The following is a 16,712-nucleotide window of genomic DNA, read 5'->3' as shown; positions in this document are numbered from 1 at the left end:
CCCAGTGTTACCTTCTGCCTCTATAATTTGAAGTTACTGTATCTGCTTGACTGGTTTTGTATGTTCTCCGCTGTACTAAAACTCTGTGAAAGGCCGGAATGTGTCTGTGCTGTTCAAGCACCTGGCTCACAGTAGGTCCACACTAAGTATCCGCAGGTGGAAGGGGCAGCCCAGATTGGCCAGGCGACTTTGGGCAAGTCACTTTCTCAGTTTCTCGCCCTGTTGAATGAGGAGGTTAAACGTGATGCTCTCTGGGCCTCCTCAACACTGATGTTTTATGATTCTTTTGTCTGCAACTGGAATGTGGGCTGGAGGTTAAAGACCATTTCTCTCGAGTTTACATTTGTCATTTTCTTTCAGTCATTTGATTTGTGCAGCAGCTCTTGGGGGAGGCCAGTCAGGCTCTTCTTGCCAGTGTCATTTACATATTAGGGTAAACAAAACTCAGGGACTTAGGAATTTGCTCAACTAGCAGACCAGCAAAACCAGGTCCCAAACCCAGGCCTTTGACTTATACTTTCATGCTTTTTTCCATAATACCACCCAAGTCAGCCTGCCCTCAATGAGGAAAAGGAGGACTGAGTAGGAAAATGGGGGCTTCACAGCTTCCCTTGCCCATGTCATGCTGTTTCTCAGAGTCCAGGAGTTTCGGATCCTTAGCCACCTGCTGGGTGACATGAGCTACGTCGAGGTAATTAATGTGAGAATAACAGAATCTACCTTATATAACTATCCTGAGGACTTACAGAGATTCAAAGGATTTCAAGATCTTTTTTTTTTTTTTTTTTTTTTTTGACACAGAGAGAGATCACAAGAAGGCAGAGAGGCAGGCAGAGAGAGGAGGGGAAGCAGGCTCCCCGTCCAGCAGAGAGCCCGATGTGGGGCTCAATCCCAGGACACTGGAATCATGACCTGAGCCGAAGGCAGAGGCTTTAACCAACTGAGCCACCCAGGCGCCCCAAGATCTTCTTTTTTCTCTAAGTGGTGCTTGAAATCTGATATCTTAGGTGCCCGTTTACTGAGGAGGGTGACTTGGGGCCCGGTGTGGAGAGGGGTCCTATCTCACTAGCCCGAACTCATCCCCTGACTCAGGAACCTGGCAGACGGAGGCTGTGTTCAGTGAGGAAGCAGTGATCAGCATTCCAAGTGACCTCCCTCTTCAGAGTGCCGCCACCCTGAGTGTCAATCCCTGCACGGCCTACAGGATGTTGATGGACTTTGAGCAGCTGCAGCCAGGTAGGAACCCACAGGTGCTGGGAGCAGGCGAGGATCCCAGCCTGGGATGAGACCCAAATCCTGACCCCAAGACCATGGGAACTTACTAGTAAGGCCCTGAGATGAAGATGGGCCCCTACCCTGGGTGAGTGTGTGATTGTTGCTTTTGCTTTGTTAGCTTGGATCCTAGAAAACATGCTGAAACCTCATGAGGAGAACACTCCAGATAACCGCTGAAGGGCCACATTCCCTAGCGCTTGGGATGGAATTCTGTCATTCAGCAAAAACGTGGAGCTGTGCTAAGCTCTGGGATACAAAGCCAGACAAGATAGACACAGTGCCTGTGTTTTCAGTAAAATGCTGAACCCAGTAATTCACTCAGCATTCATAGGACACTTTCCAGTTCACATAAGAGACCTTTACGTGCATTAAACCTTCAAAGCAGTGCGGTGAGGCTGGTGTCAGTGGTGGAAAGCCCAGGCCCCGGGCAGAAAACCTGGGTCTGAACCCAAGCTTCCCCTCTCACAGTGAACTGACCTCTCAGATCATCAGATGTGTCACCCGTAACATGGAGAGGAAGGTTTTGTGAGGGTTAACGGAGACAATGCACACAGCACAGTAACTCCTCTACTTGATTATTCTTCCTGTTCAGAAGTGAGGAAACTGAGGTCCAGAGAAGGAAACTGCTATGTGAGTTCACTCGGCAAGGAGGTGACAAAGCCAGGTGTTCTGTTCGGGGTTCCCTAAAAGCAGAGCCTGAGACAAGGATGGAGGGTGGATGGTTGGCAGGGAAGGTGATCCCAGGAAGCAGGAGTGAGGAGATGGGGCAAGCCAGACGGAAGGAGGAAAAGCCAGGGAAGGCCGCTTACTGCTGTGGGCAAGCAGAGCTCAGTCTTGCTGAGAGGGGACCTCCCAAGGCCCTCATGGAACCCACCTCACAGTTAACCTCCCATTGACAGGCTGGGCTCACCCCCATTGTTGGAGGGTCACCCTGCACACTCTGCATGTCCAGGGGCTAGAGAAATGGCCTAGTCTAGCTCTGCCATGTGCATGTCGAACCCGAAGCAGAGATGCTGGTGCATGATAGGCTTAGGTAGCCTCCGCTGCTTGAGGCTAAAAACCAGTCCCGGCTTCCCGCCAAGAGAAATGCAGGTCCTCACAGCTGTGCCAGAGCGGTCCTTGGAGCCTTTGGTGGAAAAAGCCAGCAGGTGACTAGGGACCTTTGCCCAAGTCCTGGTGCAAGAGACGTTTTGATCGCCTGCATCTCCTCCCCTCAGGCCACCTCTTATTTGGGCTGCAGCTAGGCATCAGGGCCATCTGACCCCACCTCAGGGGCCCATGGTGCATCCCTCCACTTGCCTGCCTCTGGACAGGTGTGGCCTGGGCTAGATCAGTGTTAGTCTAAGTTGTCCTGCTGAGCCGTAGTGAGAATTACAGCTTACCTTGTAATCTAGTACAAGGATACAGGTGAGTATGTACTTTGGTTCCCACAGTTTCATGGAGCAATATTTACCCTTCTGTGTGGTGCGCTCTACTCAATTCTGTAATCTGGAATTTTAACCAAAAAAAATGCTACTGGCAGCCCACTAGGTTGATTTTATAACCCACTAATGGGTGACAATGCATATGCTGACTCCGGGCTACAGAGAATGGGCATTCTTCTTCCAGGAACTCCCCTGTCTGTAGCCCCAGATCCCTGCATTTCAGATAACATTTCTGGGATAACAGAGCACCTTCCTGGACACATTGGCATCTGACTAATAAAGAGCATCCCGATTGGTGTTCCCAGGACTCCTGTCTTATGGGGAGTAAATTGAGGTCATGACCTGTCCCATGTTTCAGTCAGTTATAGTCAGTGAGGGAGCTGGGAGTCACACCAGGGTCCATGTCACGTCAGAACCCACGTTTTCACTGCCTCCCCCATTGGCAAATTCCAAAGCCAGGCCTGGCCTTTGACCACAGACGACCTGTAGGACCCCGTTTCTGGGGCTGCAGGTTTTTCCAGCACAGCTCTAAAACCATTTCAAGGCAGTGTGCCTGTACTTAGCAGCACAAAGGGGAAATAAAGTGTGGCCGTGCCCTCAGGAAGCTGCAGGCCGCAGGCTCTTGCCAGAAACGGACCTATCCACAACCAAGTATGAGATAGGGCACACCACCTGCGGAGCACTGGGGAAACACACACAGGGAAGATGGGAAGGAAGCCACACCTGAGCTGCGCTTCAAAGGGTACGTGGGATTTCAAAATGAAGGAAGAGAAAGAAGGAAGCATTGCAAACCATAGAAATAACCTAAGCAGAGATTTGAGGATATAAAAACCAGAAGGCTGATGAACGACATGAAGTCATTTACACAGTGGGGTCTAAATTATGTACAGCGTGGGCTCCCGAGTTGCCAAGTCCTGGGAGGCACCATGGGTGTTGTGGAATTTTGGGGGGCATTGGGAGAAGAGTAAGCAACACTCCAAGGTCTGAGGAGGTTCAGCAGCCAGGTCCTGGGTCATTTCCAGCCTGAAGACTCCCCTCTCTTGCCCTACAATAGGATCCCAGGCAGGAAACCCTTGACCAGTTACAGGTCTCTGGGGCTTGACTTGGGTCTCTTCCTGGCCCCACAGGAGACTGTGTCATCCAGAATGCATCCAACAGTGGAGTGGGGCAAGCAGTCATCCAGATCGCTGCAGCCCTGGGCCTGAGGACCATCAATGTGGTCCGAGACAGGTGTGTGGGGAGACCTGATCCCAGGGCAAGGGACTTGGCCCTTCCTCCCAAACTCCCACCCTGCCCCGCATTCCTGCAGGTGCCCCTGTCTCCACCAGAGGGCACCCGTGCATAAGCAGTCCTCCTCTGCAGCGGACACGGACTGCTGACAGGTCAGCCATGGGAAAGGAGGCCCAGGGGGCCTCTGGCTGTCGGATGAGCCACGTCCTAAATATAAAGGGAGAGTGGGAAGGAGGTGGAGCCCACCCTTGCCGAAGACTTTTTGAGACTCTTGAGATAACCCACGGTCTCAAACCCACAGTTCTTATTTGGGAATCCCTGAAACTGTGTTCTTGCTACTGTGAACTAACCCAGGGCCCTTTCTCCCCTTGCATCTGTGTGGCACTTTGAACTGCTCTAACCAGGGATGTGAAGGAGATGGGACAGGACTGTCATCTCTGTTTTATGGTGAGGAGCAAGTTTCAGAGAAAGGAAGACATAGCAAGTCGGTAACAGACGGTTGTTAGCTCCCTGGCTCGAGCTCTTTCCACCATAGCATCCAGTTGTCTTAAGCCTCGCTGTCTCCTGGAAGTCCAGTCTTAGGAGGAGAACTGATACTCACTTCCCCTCCCTGTCCCCTCACTTGTGTTAACAAAAACTACTGTTTGCCTTGGCCAAAGAGGTCCAGAGCCACTCCTGGGCTAGAGTGTGTTTGCACAACAACTGAAGAGCCCCCTTGAAAAGCATGGGGGAAGGGAAATGAAGTTTGTTGTTTCGGTAGACAAAGTCAGGACGTGAAATGACTTCTCCCTGGGCCAGATGGTTTCTCACACCTTTGAGCTGTCAAGGGCTGTAGGAATCACCCCGAAATACCAGTGAGGGTACCGAGGCATGGAGGTGTCGGGGTGTGATGAAATCAGGTAGCCAGTCCCTACAGAAGGCCTGGCTTACACTCAGCCCCAGCTTCCCACAAAGAAACCGTGAGAACAAGCCTAGGGTAAAGAAAGCCAGCAGGTGTAACCAAGGGCCATGGATTGTGTTTGGTTTCCAGACCTGACTTCCAAAAGCTGACTGACAGACTGAAGAGTCTGGGGGCCGAGCACGTTCTCACAGAAGAGGAGCTAAGGAAGCCTGAGATGAAAAACTTCTTTAAGGTACCTAGGATGAGGGGCATTGTGCCTTCATTCCATGCTCATCTCCCTGGGGAAAACAGACCTGCTAGAAAGGCTGGGAATGGCCCCGTTGCTCCTCTCCAAATTCTCCCTTTGTCTCTTTGTGGAAGGGGAAAGCCCATTCCCTCAGCCAGGGGACAGCACTCATTAAGGGCTCCTGGTGCTGTGAGGGAGGCAGGAGAGACAAAGTTCAAGAAACCCTGGATGGTGTGTAGGTTTGAATATTTGTAGCGCATCCCCTCAGCCCTCACAACCAGCGTGAATCTCGAGCTGGGGGAGGACGTGGGGAACCTGAGGCACAGGGCAGGAAGAGAAAGGAAAGCATTTCTAGGTGAGAAAACCAAGACTCAAAAGAGATCAATGGGCACCAAGGACAGACAGTTACAGGTGGTAAGGTCAGGGCTCTCCAAACTCACAGCTTGTTAACCTTCCTGAACCTCCATCCCCCAGCACACCCAGTAAGTGATGGGACTGTATCTCAGCCTCCTCCCTCTGAACGCTGGAGTGACCAAACACACTCTCTCGAGAACACATGCCTCATAAGGTTTCTAAAGCCCGAGATCAACACTTCCAACATGAAATGAGTTGTAAGTGCACACTGGGAGAAGACGCACACTCGGGGGACCTGAAGTCCTTCAAAAAGGAATTTAGACACCCTCCATCTGTTCTTTCCCAGAGATGAGTTTTGGACGAAATTCCAAAACAGATAACAGGATTAAGTTGATAAAGCAAAGGTCCTCCTTGGGCCCAGTTTGAAGGTACAGACATCCCATTTTCCTCACTCCCTCCCTCTGACATGTGGCCGGGGGTGGGGGGTGCTGTTGGTAGCCAGCTTCCAACCCCACATGTACAGAGCTGCTCCCTCACTGCAGGTTCCTTATTTTCCAGGACATGCCCCCGCCGCGGCTTGCTCTCAACTGTGTTGGCGGGAAAAGCTCCACAGAACTGCTGCGACACTTAGCGTAAGTCCCTCAACCCTACAGGTCTGGTTGGCCGGCGCTCTCCATGCCTTTAGCTGGGAGGACAGTCAAGTGACCAAGTGCCAGCCAAGGCCAAGTCAGCATAACCCTGAGCAGGAAACTGGGACCACAGGCCTGTCCTAGTCACCCAGGCACTTCCTTTCTCAGCCTCCAACGTTAGAGATCACCGAAAGACCCGCCCACTTTGTTTCTCCAAAGGATCCGGAAGATGGCTAAGCTTTCTGTGAGAGGGGAATGGTTACTGATTCATAACCTAGGGGCCTCTTAAAAAGTCACTTAGTCCTAGCTTGTTAACTTTTTTAAGTTTTTTAAGTTTTAAGATTTAAGATTCTCATTTTAGAAGTAAAAGTATGCTCTTACAAAGCATTTTGAAAGCATGTAAAGGTACAAAGGATGGGGCACCTGGCTGGTTGAGCATCCAACTCTTGATCTCAGGGTTGTAAGTTCAAGCCCCATGTGGAGATTACTTAAAAAATAAAATCTTAAAAAAAAATTACAAAGGAAAAATTAAGCACAAAAATTACCTATCATCCCACAATCAAGGGGGAATAAGCCTTGTTGACAATATTAACAGTGCACGTCCTTCCCTTGTTTTTTCTGTTAACATGAACTTCTTGAGCTGAGGAGTGCCTGAAAGGATACTTTCTAACTAAAACAGAAATCCCCTCAACAACATTAGTGGACACCTACTTGCTAGCAGTCACTAGCGAGGGGGTACAGAGATGGCTAAGACACTGAGGGAACTCTCTAGAATTCACAGGCTAGATGGGAAGATGCGTCATGTGGCCAGAGAGCTGTGAGAGCCATCACTGAGCATTTGCCTGTGCACCAGACTGTGCAGAGGGCTTGATTTGCCCCAAACAACCACTCAAGTGAGGGATACTATTCCCATCCCATTTACACAAGGACCCAAAAGGTTAATTACCTCCCCACAAGGGCTGGGAAGTGGGAGGGCCAGGCTTAATCCCAAGCTACTGTGACTCCTGAACACACCCCTTCCTCCCGAGTCCGGGGTTGGGGGGGGTGGTGAATATAAACCCTTTCTGCCTCAGAAGGTTAGTCCAAGGACACCGAGAAGATGCACAAATCGCTCCACAGGTGGCGGGGGTGGGGGGAACTTCAGTTTTCTCACTGTAAAGCCAGAGTGATAACAGTGCTCCCCTGGGGCTATGGGGGTCTTCACAGAGCCAGTGCACATGGAAATACTCATACCTGTGCCCCACACCCAGAAAACGCTCAGTGAACATGGCGGGGGCGGGGGGGGGGGGGTGTTGCACGTGATCCCCACCCAGGAGCTACTTTCTGGAACAGGTGTCAGCTGAAGGGAACTTAAGACCAAACTACCCACCAGCCTCCTGGACAAAGAATCACCTGCCTCACACAGCAGCTTCTTCCATTCTGTAGTTTGCAAAGTGCCCCCCTCACCTTCCATTGTCCTCCGTCCTCAACAAACTCCTAAAAGAACCAGGGAGTGGGGAGGGAGCACAGGTTAAGATGAGCACAGGAAGTCCTAGCTTACTTGTTTTTGAAAAACTATTTGAGCCTCTCCCCTTTGACTGCTGGGGTGCGTGTGGGTGTCAGCAGGTCCTGACCAGGGCCCTCCTGCAGCGAGAGGCCAGTCGCCCACTGTCCTCTGCCCCACTGACACCATTCCTTACATGTACGGCCACCTCATCTCGCTGCTCCTTCGAGTCAGTGTGGACAGGTGACGAGCAGAGGTCTGTGCCGATGTCTGTGCATGGCCCAAGGCTGCACATGGAGGAGTGGAAGGGAGCCAGGACTAAACTTGGGCTTTTCTCCGCAGAGCACACTTCTCTGCAACAATTCATCCAAGCACGACTAGGTGGTTAGATCAGTGGGTTCCCAGCTCTGGCTCAACATCCATGTCGCCTGGTGGGGTTGTTTGTCGCCTGGCTTGAACAGGGATCCTTGCTTCCTGATTCCTTAGGTCTGGGTGGGAACTCGTCTACAGTTTCTGAAACCTTCCCAAGGGTTCTGGGACCTTCCCAAGGTTCAAGGACCAGGGTTGGAATAGAAGTGTTCTAGCAGCTTTGAGAAGGGCCCTGTCTCTGCCCGTACCCACTCTGTTCTCTCTGGACTCTTCAGGCCTGGGGGAACCATGGTGACCTACGGGGGAATGGCCAAGCAGCCTGTCATAGCCTCTGTGGTAAGCTGGTGGGGGAGGCAGACGTGGACACAGGCCTGGACCCCACAGTTGTCCAGACCCACAGAAGCCCTTGTCCCTGGAGGGAGTTTATACCTCCAGCAGAGCCTGAAACGCTGGCCCTCAGAGCCCCAGCTTGTCCTTCTTGTGTCCACAGAGCCAGCTCATTTTTAAGGATCTCAAACTTCGAGGCTTTTGGTTGTCCCAGTGGAAGAAGGACCACAGTCCAGGTGAGTGGATGATGACCCCATCACCAGGGGCCACACAAGAGGGCAGTGCTTGCTGTAGAAGTGACCCGCCATCCTCAGGCCTGGAGAGGTGATGGGCTCCCTGCGCCCAGGCAGGCTGAAGGAAAATAGCCTCTAGCCATAGCTGCAGTCAGCCAATAGGTGGCAGCAGTGAGCAAGGCACACACTGTCCCCATCCTGAGCGGCTGCCCCTGGGGAAGACAGCCATGTACAGCGAACAAATTCTGGAGCCAGTCTGCCTGGGTTCAAATCCCACTCCCGCCATCACTGGGGATAGGCTTACCCAGGCTAGCCGTGGGACCTGGACAAGTTACTTGACTTCTGTCTCAGTTGAAATATCACAGTTGTCTAGATATTGTTGGCCTTTGAGGAGGAAACTGAGGTTCAGAGTGGTTAGATAGCTTGCCCAGTCTCCCCATGAAGGGAGTGGTACAGCCACAATGTAAACTCATCTCTTTGACTCCAGAACCTGAGCCAGTCCACCAGCCTTCCTCTCCTGGAGGACTGGTGGCCCAGAGTGTGACCCCACCCCTGCCAACGCTGAGACTGAAGAATCACATGGAGTCATCCAAGTGAAGGGGAGGAAAGTGGTGGCATCAGTGGCATGTTTCAGGCCGGAAAAGTAGCCTATGCAAAAGCCCATCATAGAGAGTGGGGGCCTAGACAGATAGGTTGTGACCTGATTATGAGAAGCTTTACAACCCTTCCTAAGGAGCTCAGACTCTATCTTAATGGCAAGTGAAGAGCCACCAAAGCAGTCTCAACAGGGGACATGATTAGATTTGAATGTTGCATGAATTGATGTCTATGAAAAACCACTTCTCAGCTGAGGCCTTCACTTCTCATCTTCCTGGACCATAGAGGGGTGCAGGCCCTGGGAGGGGATGCTGGGGACCTCAACTCGGGGGATTCTAAGGGAGTCCTGGGCTCTCAGAGAAAGCTGCTTTCCCTGAGCAAAGCTCATCAGTTCCACATCAGCTGGCATGCCAGGCACACCCATGCCCCCGCCAGCCCTCAACCACCCACCTCCCTTCCCTGTGCCTCTTCTAGCTGCCCTGCCTCAGTATTCCTGCCCCTCCCACTATTCAGGACTCTCGGTTACTCCCCAGTCAGGTTCTGTGGGTCAGAGCCCTCATTGCCACCACTCTGCCGGCCCACCAGCTCCTGGGGCCATTCCCCACGCTCCTCTGTCCTACCCCACCAGGAACCAGGTTGCCTCCACAACCTCCCTACCCTTGGTCAAGCCTGGGCTCTTGAGGCTTTCCTGGAGTTTAGTGCCAGCTCCTGCCACCGGAGGTGGCCCATGGTGTGTCTTGCTGTGCCCTGCCACCACACCCCATCTGACTTCCTCAACTTCCCACAGCCCAGTTCAAGGAGCTGATTCTCACGCTGTGTGGTCTCATCAGCCGAGGCCAGCTCACAGCCCCTGCCTGCTCCGAGGTCCCACTACAGGACTACCAGCGTGCCTTGGAAGCCTCGATGCAGCCCTTCGTGTCTTCAAAGCAGATTCTCACCATGTGCTAATCACAGAGGAGCCAGAGCGAGGTGGGAGGGGAGACGGATCAGCCGGACTGGTTTCTGGCGCCTCGGTCAGGGCCCCCTCAGCCTTCTGTAGGCCGTCCTCTCTTCCAACTGGGAGGGTTGTGCAGCCAGCCAAGGCTTGCCCCAGGGCCAGCCCCAGGGTGTCTAATAAAGTGAACTTCCGAAAAACAAACACATACAAACCCATAGAAGTCATCCCTGTCAAGAAGGACCCTCATTGTGCACCTGCTAAGAAGCCCCCTTGCCCGTCCTCCACTTGTCCCCCAGCGATGATTTCCTGACCACCTGGAAACAAAGCAAGGGTGGGCACTGGCAGGTACAAAAGCCAGTAGGACACAGTCTCCACCCTCAGGCTCTCTGCAGAGGAGCAAAAAGGAACATGTGACTCACTCTGGGTGATGTTTGGCGTCAGTCTGGGGCAAGAGGAGGATCAGCTACACAGGAGAGAGAATGTCAGGCTAAGGAGCCAAGGAGGTGGGCACTCAGGTCGCCGGACCAAGCTACGGAATGCCTGTTCTAACTGGGGAGATGGTTGTTACACCAGTGCTTCTCAGCCCCAGTCATTTTACCCCCAGGGGATGTTTGACAGTGTCTGGAGACATTTTTAGTCATCACTGAGATGGTGTTATTGGCATCTAGAGGGTAGAGGTCAGTGATGCTGCTCAAACATTTTGTGGTGCACAAAATAGCCTTCCCCAACGGAGAATTACCCAGCCCAGAAGGTCCCTGATGCTGCGGCTGAGAAACCCAGCATTAAACTAAGATTCCTACAACAACTACTGTGGGGATTCAAATGCTAAGCATGTGCGTGAAACACTGAGACCATCACTGATCAGGGTCTTGTCCTAGGCCTGTGGTCAGGGGAGTCTTCCTGACCTGAAGCTTGAAAGTTGGCTCTGAAAATGAATAGCTTTATTCAGAAGAGAAGAGTTTGACATTATATAACTTTCCATGTTTGCCTTATGATCCACTCATTCAGAGCAAAAAACTAGAGACTTCAGAATGTATTTACTGGATACTTAGTATGTGCCTGAGGCTAGGGATGCTGGTGGTGGGGGAGAGGGGACTGGCCCTCTAGTTGCTTAGCCCAGAGCAGGAGACAGACCTTCCCAGGATATAATGAGGCCACTGACTCGGGTATTCAGAGGGCAGTGGGGACACAGCAGCTCTGCCTGAGGGTTGAAGGAAGGCTTCATGGAGGAAGTGTCATCCACAGTAAATCTTAAAGGCCAAGCAGGAAAACATACCGAGTGAAACCAAGAGCACATATGAGATTTTGGAGGGCTGGGAGCCTGGCTCTGCCCCCTGAGACAGGAGAGTGTGAGGACTAAGGTGGGACCTGTGAGCAGAGGTCAGAGCAAGAATGTTCGAGAAGTCAGCACTTACCCTCCAGAGCAGGGGAGGCACAGAGGGATTTTCAGCAACAGAGTGTTGTGGGAAAACTGGCTCCGAAGGCCAGAGTGCGCTCAGGCTTAGTTGCACGCAGACACGTAGACAGGCCCCCAGCATAATGCTTTTGCCTTTGGGAGCACCTTCTGTGTCCTCTGGAGAAAAGGACTCCTCTTCAGCCCAGGGTTGGGGAAGGTCCGCAGGTGTCCTCTGGATAAGAGTTGCTACCTTGCGCACCTAGGCTCAGGATCAGCCCCAACCTGCCCAGGTCTCTCCTGTCCCCTGTCCTCTATCCTTGAGTTTAGTGGGACAGCTGACTGTGTAGATGGTCAAAATGGGCAAGTGCAAAAAGCCTGAGAGGGTGGGAGAGGCTGCCCAAAGTTTACAGGAGTGAACAGTTCAGATTCAGTTCTTCAGGGGGAGTCCACAATGTTGGGCTTCGGGGGACCGATGAGCCTGCAGCCATGGGAAGGGAGCAGCCCCTGGTACAGACTCAGAGGAGGTAGACAGGAAGGAGGAAGATTCCTAACATCGTGGTTAGAGACCCCATGGAGGGATGTGCAAAATGTCCTGAGAATGTAGCTCTAGGGGTCTGGAGATGACATTTGGGCTGTGCTTTAAAGGCTGATTATAGTTTTCTCAGGCAGGGAAAGGAGACAAGCATAAACCAAGGGACCAGATTAAGCTAAGTTATAGAAGCAGGACGTTTATGTTAGAATCTTCTCATTTCCCCCCAAATATCCATTCTCTTCCTGAGAATGCTGACAACTTTTAGGTCGGCACATGGTGGCTGGAATAAACAGGTTTCCTGCTTTCCTTGCAGCAGACAGGTCTGTCACTTGTCATGCAAACAGAAGTGGTAGGTGTCAATTTATTAAGAACCTCTAAAATATAGCTGGCCTCCATCCTGTACCTTTTTCTTCCCTTTCTACCTTCCTCCCGGCTGGGACATAGGCCTGATTCCGGGACTTTGCGCAACCATCTTTGACCATGTTAAGAATGGGTCAGTGACAAGATCCAAGAAGCCTGGGTCCCCAGTACCCAGAAGTCCTAACTGGCCACCTCAGGATTTGTTTTACATAAGAAACAAGCTTCTGTGTTATTTAGGTCCCTAGTATTTGGGCTTTCTCTGAACTTGATTATAACTGATACATATTCTCTGGTTTAATTTATGTTGAAATCATTCATGCTGAAGCTGAAAGAGTGAATGGTGGCAGTTTATGATTCCCCACTAAGGAATTTGAACTTTATCCTATTGGTCATAGGCAACAAAAGATTTCTGAGGCAGGAAATGAGAACTCTGCTTTGGGGGGAAAAAAAAGTTCCTCAGGCAGCAGGTTAGGGGACAGTTGGGAGAAGGGAGACACTAACAGAAGAGAACATCAGAAACTCCCAGGCTTCTGAATTTCAAATAAGGAAAATCCCCTGAAACTTCAAAGACCAGCATGGGGATTACCAGCATTTCAGAGGCCAGCACAGAGAGGAAACTGTGACAAGACCGTAGGAAGAATCAAACTTCAGATGGATCATCTCTTGCACACTTTCCACAAGTACGGAGGCTATTTTTCATTTTCAGGCCGAATAATTTCTCTATGGAGTGGGGACAGCTCTTCAGGCCCACTAAGTAAAATCCTTCTTAAATGGCTAGAGGAGGAACCCAGGGCTCCAGGGGACTGAAAGAAGACGAACAGGCATTACCTCCTAAACCAAAGCTGGGGCACACCTGATGCCCGGAGGCTTCATGACTCTGGCGCTCCCTGCTTGGTGTCTTCTGGGAGCTTCCATCCTGCAACTACCTACAGCCACTGCCATAATATTGATGACTGCTTTGTGTCTTGGGAGATGAGATAAATAAGCCTGCTTTCCTCAGGGAAAGACTTGAGGCCCGGAAGAAGGTTCTTGAATTCATCTGTGTGGAGCAGGCAGGCCTGTCCTTGTGCCTGGAAGCTCTTGGCTGCATCTACCAGCCTCATACTTGTTGGTAGGCACCTTGCCCTGGGGAAGACACTGGGCCCAGCCAGAGCAGCTGGGAATGGTAAAGAAGACAGACTCAGGCCTGGGACGGCATCTGCCTGCATTTGCAGGCAGGAAAATCCTGGGAAGACAGCAGAGCTGACCTAAAAGGTAAGGAGACATTCACACTCCCTGAAAGAAAAACAAGCTTTCCCTATGCCCCAACACTTTGCAGTGTATAAGCCTTTTTACGTGTATCTCCATTTGATTTTTACAACTTCCTTGTATCATTGAGATTTTAATTAATACCATAATTTTACAGAAGACACCAAGAGAGGCGAAGTGAGTTGCTCAAGGTCACACAGCAGGCAGCAGATCAGGCACCAGAAGCCAGCTCCCCTGACCCTGTCTGGTCACCATACCAGTCAATCCTGATTTTTTTTTGGGGGGGGGGCCACAATTGGCCCTGTGCTCCCTCTTTTCTCTGGACTCCTTGATTTTGTACAATGATAATTAGCATGTCAATCAGAAGACAGTTCAAATTTCCCTGAGTCTGTGTCTCATGGGGAGGCAGGAAAAAAGAGAATCAGGTGGCCACTGAAGTCATTCAGGTAAGAGATCATTTGTTTATTCACTTAATAAACATATTGAATACCCACTATGTGAAAAGCACTGTTAATAGATGTTAGGGATATAGTAGGAGACAAAAAACACAGCCCCTGATACCAGGGAGCTTATATTCTAGTAGAAGAGAAAGACCATGAACAAAAAGAAATAAGGCAATTACAGAGTGTGGTAGATGCTGTGAAGGAAAAAATACAGTGATACCATATTGACAGGATACTTGAGATAAGGAGGGCAAGGAAGGTCTGAGGCCTGAGAAGGGGCCAATCATTACAGACAGAGGGAAAAGCACAGCTAAAAGCCCTGATGTATGAGCAATATGACAAGACCTGCACTCGCTTAGGAAGTGGGAGTGAAGTGGATGGATTCGGCAACATTTAGAAGGAAGGACCAACTAGAGGCGGTTGAAGGTTGAACTTCAGCACTTTGCCGGATGGAAGGTGCCACTCCCTAAATTAGGAAACTCTGGAGGAGGAGCAGGATTTAGAGACAGGCATTTTCCCTGTATGGGGCTTTCATTCCCATCTGTATAACAGATGTAGTCTGATCACAGACTAAGTGACATAGACACAGACTACCTGACATCCAAGGTTAGAACCAGTTCTTAAGAATATTATGATCCTCATACTACTAAATTCCAAATGGATCAAAGATTGCAATATAAAAAAGTAAGTCCTAAAAATAACAGAATAAGCCATGGGAGGTGTTTTTCTTTTTAAATCTCAAAGTGAGAAAAACTACAACACAAAATCCAGAATCAAAGAAAAATAAAGGGTGGATAAATTTGACCCCATAAATATCTTATGTTTTTGCATAGCAGAAAACATTCTGGGAAAAGTCAAAAGTCAACAAACTAGGAAAAAATACTACTCATCTAACAACTGATTTCGCTAATATATAGGGAGCTCCTATGAATCAGTAAAAAAATGGGCAAAGGGGGAGGCTGGGTGGCTCAGTCAGTTAAATATCTGACTCTTGGTTCCAGCTCAGGTCGTGATCTCAGGTAGCGAGACTGAGCTGAGCCCTACATTGGGCTCCTAACTCCGAGGGGAGTCTGCTTGAGATTCTCTGCCTCTGCCCCCGCTGCCCCCACCCCCCCATCGATTTTGCATCCTCTATCTCTCAAATAAATCTATAAAAGGGGGAGGGTGGCTCCTGGGTCACTCAGTAAGTTGAGTGGCTGACTCTGGATTTCGGCTTAGGGTCCTGGGATCAATCCCAGGCTCAGCGGAGAGTCTGCTTGAGAATTCTCTCTCCCTCTCCATGCCTGCCTTATGCGTGCTCTCAATAAATAAATCTTTTTAAAAATTAACAGCAACAACAACAAAAAACAAAGGATATAAGCAGACACAGAAAGTATAAGCGTCTCTTAAACAAATGAATTGAGGCTCACTCCACTCAAGATAAATACAAACTAAACTACCCCAAGATAGCATTTTTCAGCGATTAGATTGACAAAGATCATAAAATTTGATAACACAGTGTTGATGATGAGATAGAGAAACAGGTACTTATGGAGGAGAATTGAGCAATATCTATCCAAACTACACTTGCCCACACCCTTTACCCCAACTATCTTCTAGGAATAGATACTACATATATATATATACAAAGTTACTCATTGCAGCAGTTATAACAAATGGTTTGAACCTATCTCAATATCCTTCAGTAGGGCACTGATTAAATAAATTACTGTGTATAACGCCATTTCATAAGCCATAAAAATAATCCTGAGGAAGCTCCTTTTGTACTGATGGAATGACTTTCAAAATAATAGTAAGCACAAAACTGTACATATAGCACACCCCTATTGCTTTATTTGTGTAAAATACCTCCCAAAGGGCATTTAAGAAACTGATTATGTTGTTTGCCTCTGGGAAGGGAAATGAGATGGCCAGAGGATGGAGATGGGAAGACTTTCCACTGTATCATTTGAAACAGTTAATGAATTATCCTTTCAAAATGTAATTTTAAGGGGCACCTGAGTGGCTCAGTCGGTTAAGACTCTGCCTTCTGCTTAGGTCATGATCTCAGGGCCATGGACAGAGCCCTGCCTTGGGCTCACTGCTCAGTGGGGAGACTGTTTCCTCCCTCCACTGCCCCCCCCTGTGCTTCCTCTTTATCTCAAATATTTTTTAAATGAAATAACTATATATATATATATATATATATATATATATACCAATATTTGTGTTCCTATTTCGGTCCAGATACTGTTCCAGGCAGTATATTCTTCCATATATACTACCCCACTTAGTTATCCATTTAGTCCATTGAAATGGGATAAATCATTCTAATTTTACAATAGAAAATAAACTGGCCAAGTAATTTAGTCAGTGTCAAGCCTAATCTAGCTTCAAAACTCCAGCCTTCCCCACCTTCCACACTGCTATTGAAACAACCTGCCCTATTTTTAAAATAATATTGGTATTTATTGGACACTTGCAATGTGCTGGGAACAGTACTAGTGCTTGACGTATCTATTCTCATATATAATTCTCCAGTCGGCTCTGGAAGGTTGGAATTTCTATCCCCCTTATACAGAGAAGACAAATGGGGCTTAGGTGGCGCATAACAGGTCCAAGGTCACGGATACAAAGACGATTAGAAGCCAGACTTAACTCCAAAGCTGCTCAGAAGTCGAAACCACTCCCGGTTCAAAGGACAAAAGCAGAAACGCTCGCTGGGCCGGGACAGTGGCCGGCACTTCCGGGGGGAGGAGCGAAGCCTCC

At 49.7% G+C, this 16,712-nt stretch overlaps 1 protein-coding gene across 4 annotated transcripts in view; it reads left to right on the top strand.

The window, feature by feature from the left end:
• Positions 1-10,196, top strand: part of MECR (mitochondrial trans-2-enoyl-CoA reductase) — a 29,640-nt gene extending 19,444 nt beyond the window's left edge. For all 4 annotated transcript variants that reach the window (XM_032863978.1, XM_032863980.1, XM_032863981.1 and 1 more), the window contains 7 exons: positions 1,093-1,236; positions 3,827-3,929; positions 4,960-5,062; positions 5,969-6,042; positions 8,167-8,227; positions 8,382-8,454; positions 9,836-10,196. In XM_032863978.1, the coding sequence (XP_032719869.1) occupies positions 1,093-1,236; positions 3,827-3,929; positions 4,960-5,062; positions 5,969-6,042; positions 8,167-8,227; positions 8,382-8,454; positions 9,836-9,996 (719 nt within the window). In that variant the 3' untranslated portion in view covers positions 9,997-10,196. The remainder of the gene's footprint in view (positions 1-1,092; positions 1,237-3,826; positions 3,930-4,959; positions 5,063-5,968; positions 6,043-8,166; positions 8,228-8,381; positions 8,455-9,835) is intronic.
• Positions 10,197-16,712: the final 6,516 nt, after the last annotated feature.

Source organism: Lontra canadensis, unplaced genomic scaffold (genome assembly GCF_010015895.1).
Source record: "Lontra canadensis isolate GAN:19392208 unplaced genomic scaffold, GSC_riverotter_1.0 scaffold25, whole genome shotgun sequence".
In the NCBI taxonomy this organism is placed as follows: Eukaryota; Metazoa; Chordata; class Mammalia; order Carnivora; family Mustelidae; genus Lontra; species Lontra canadensis.
The sequence above is the reverse complement of the archived record's forward strand: the minus strand, read 5'-3'. Positions and strand labels throughout refer to the sequence as shown.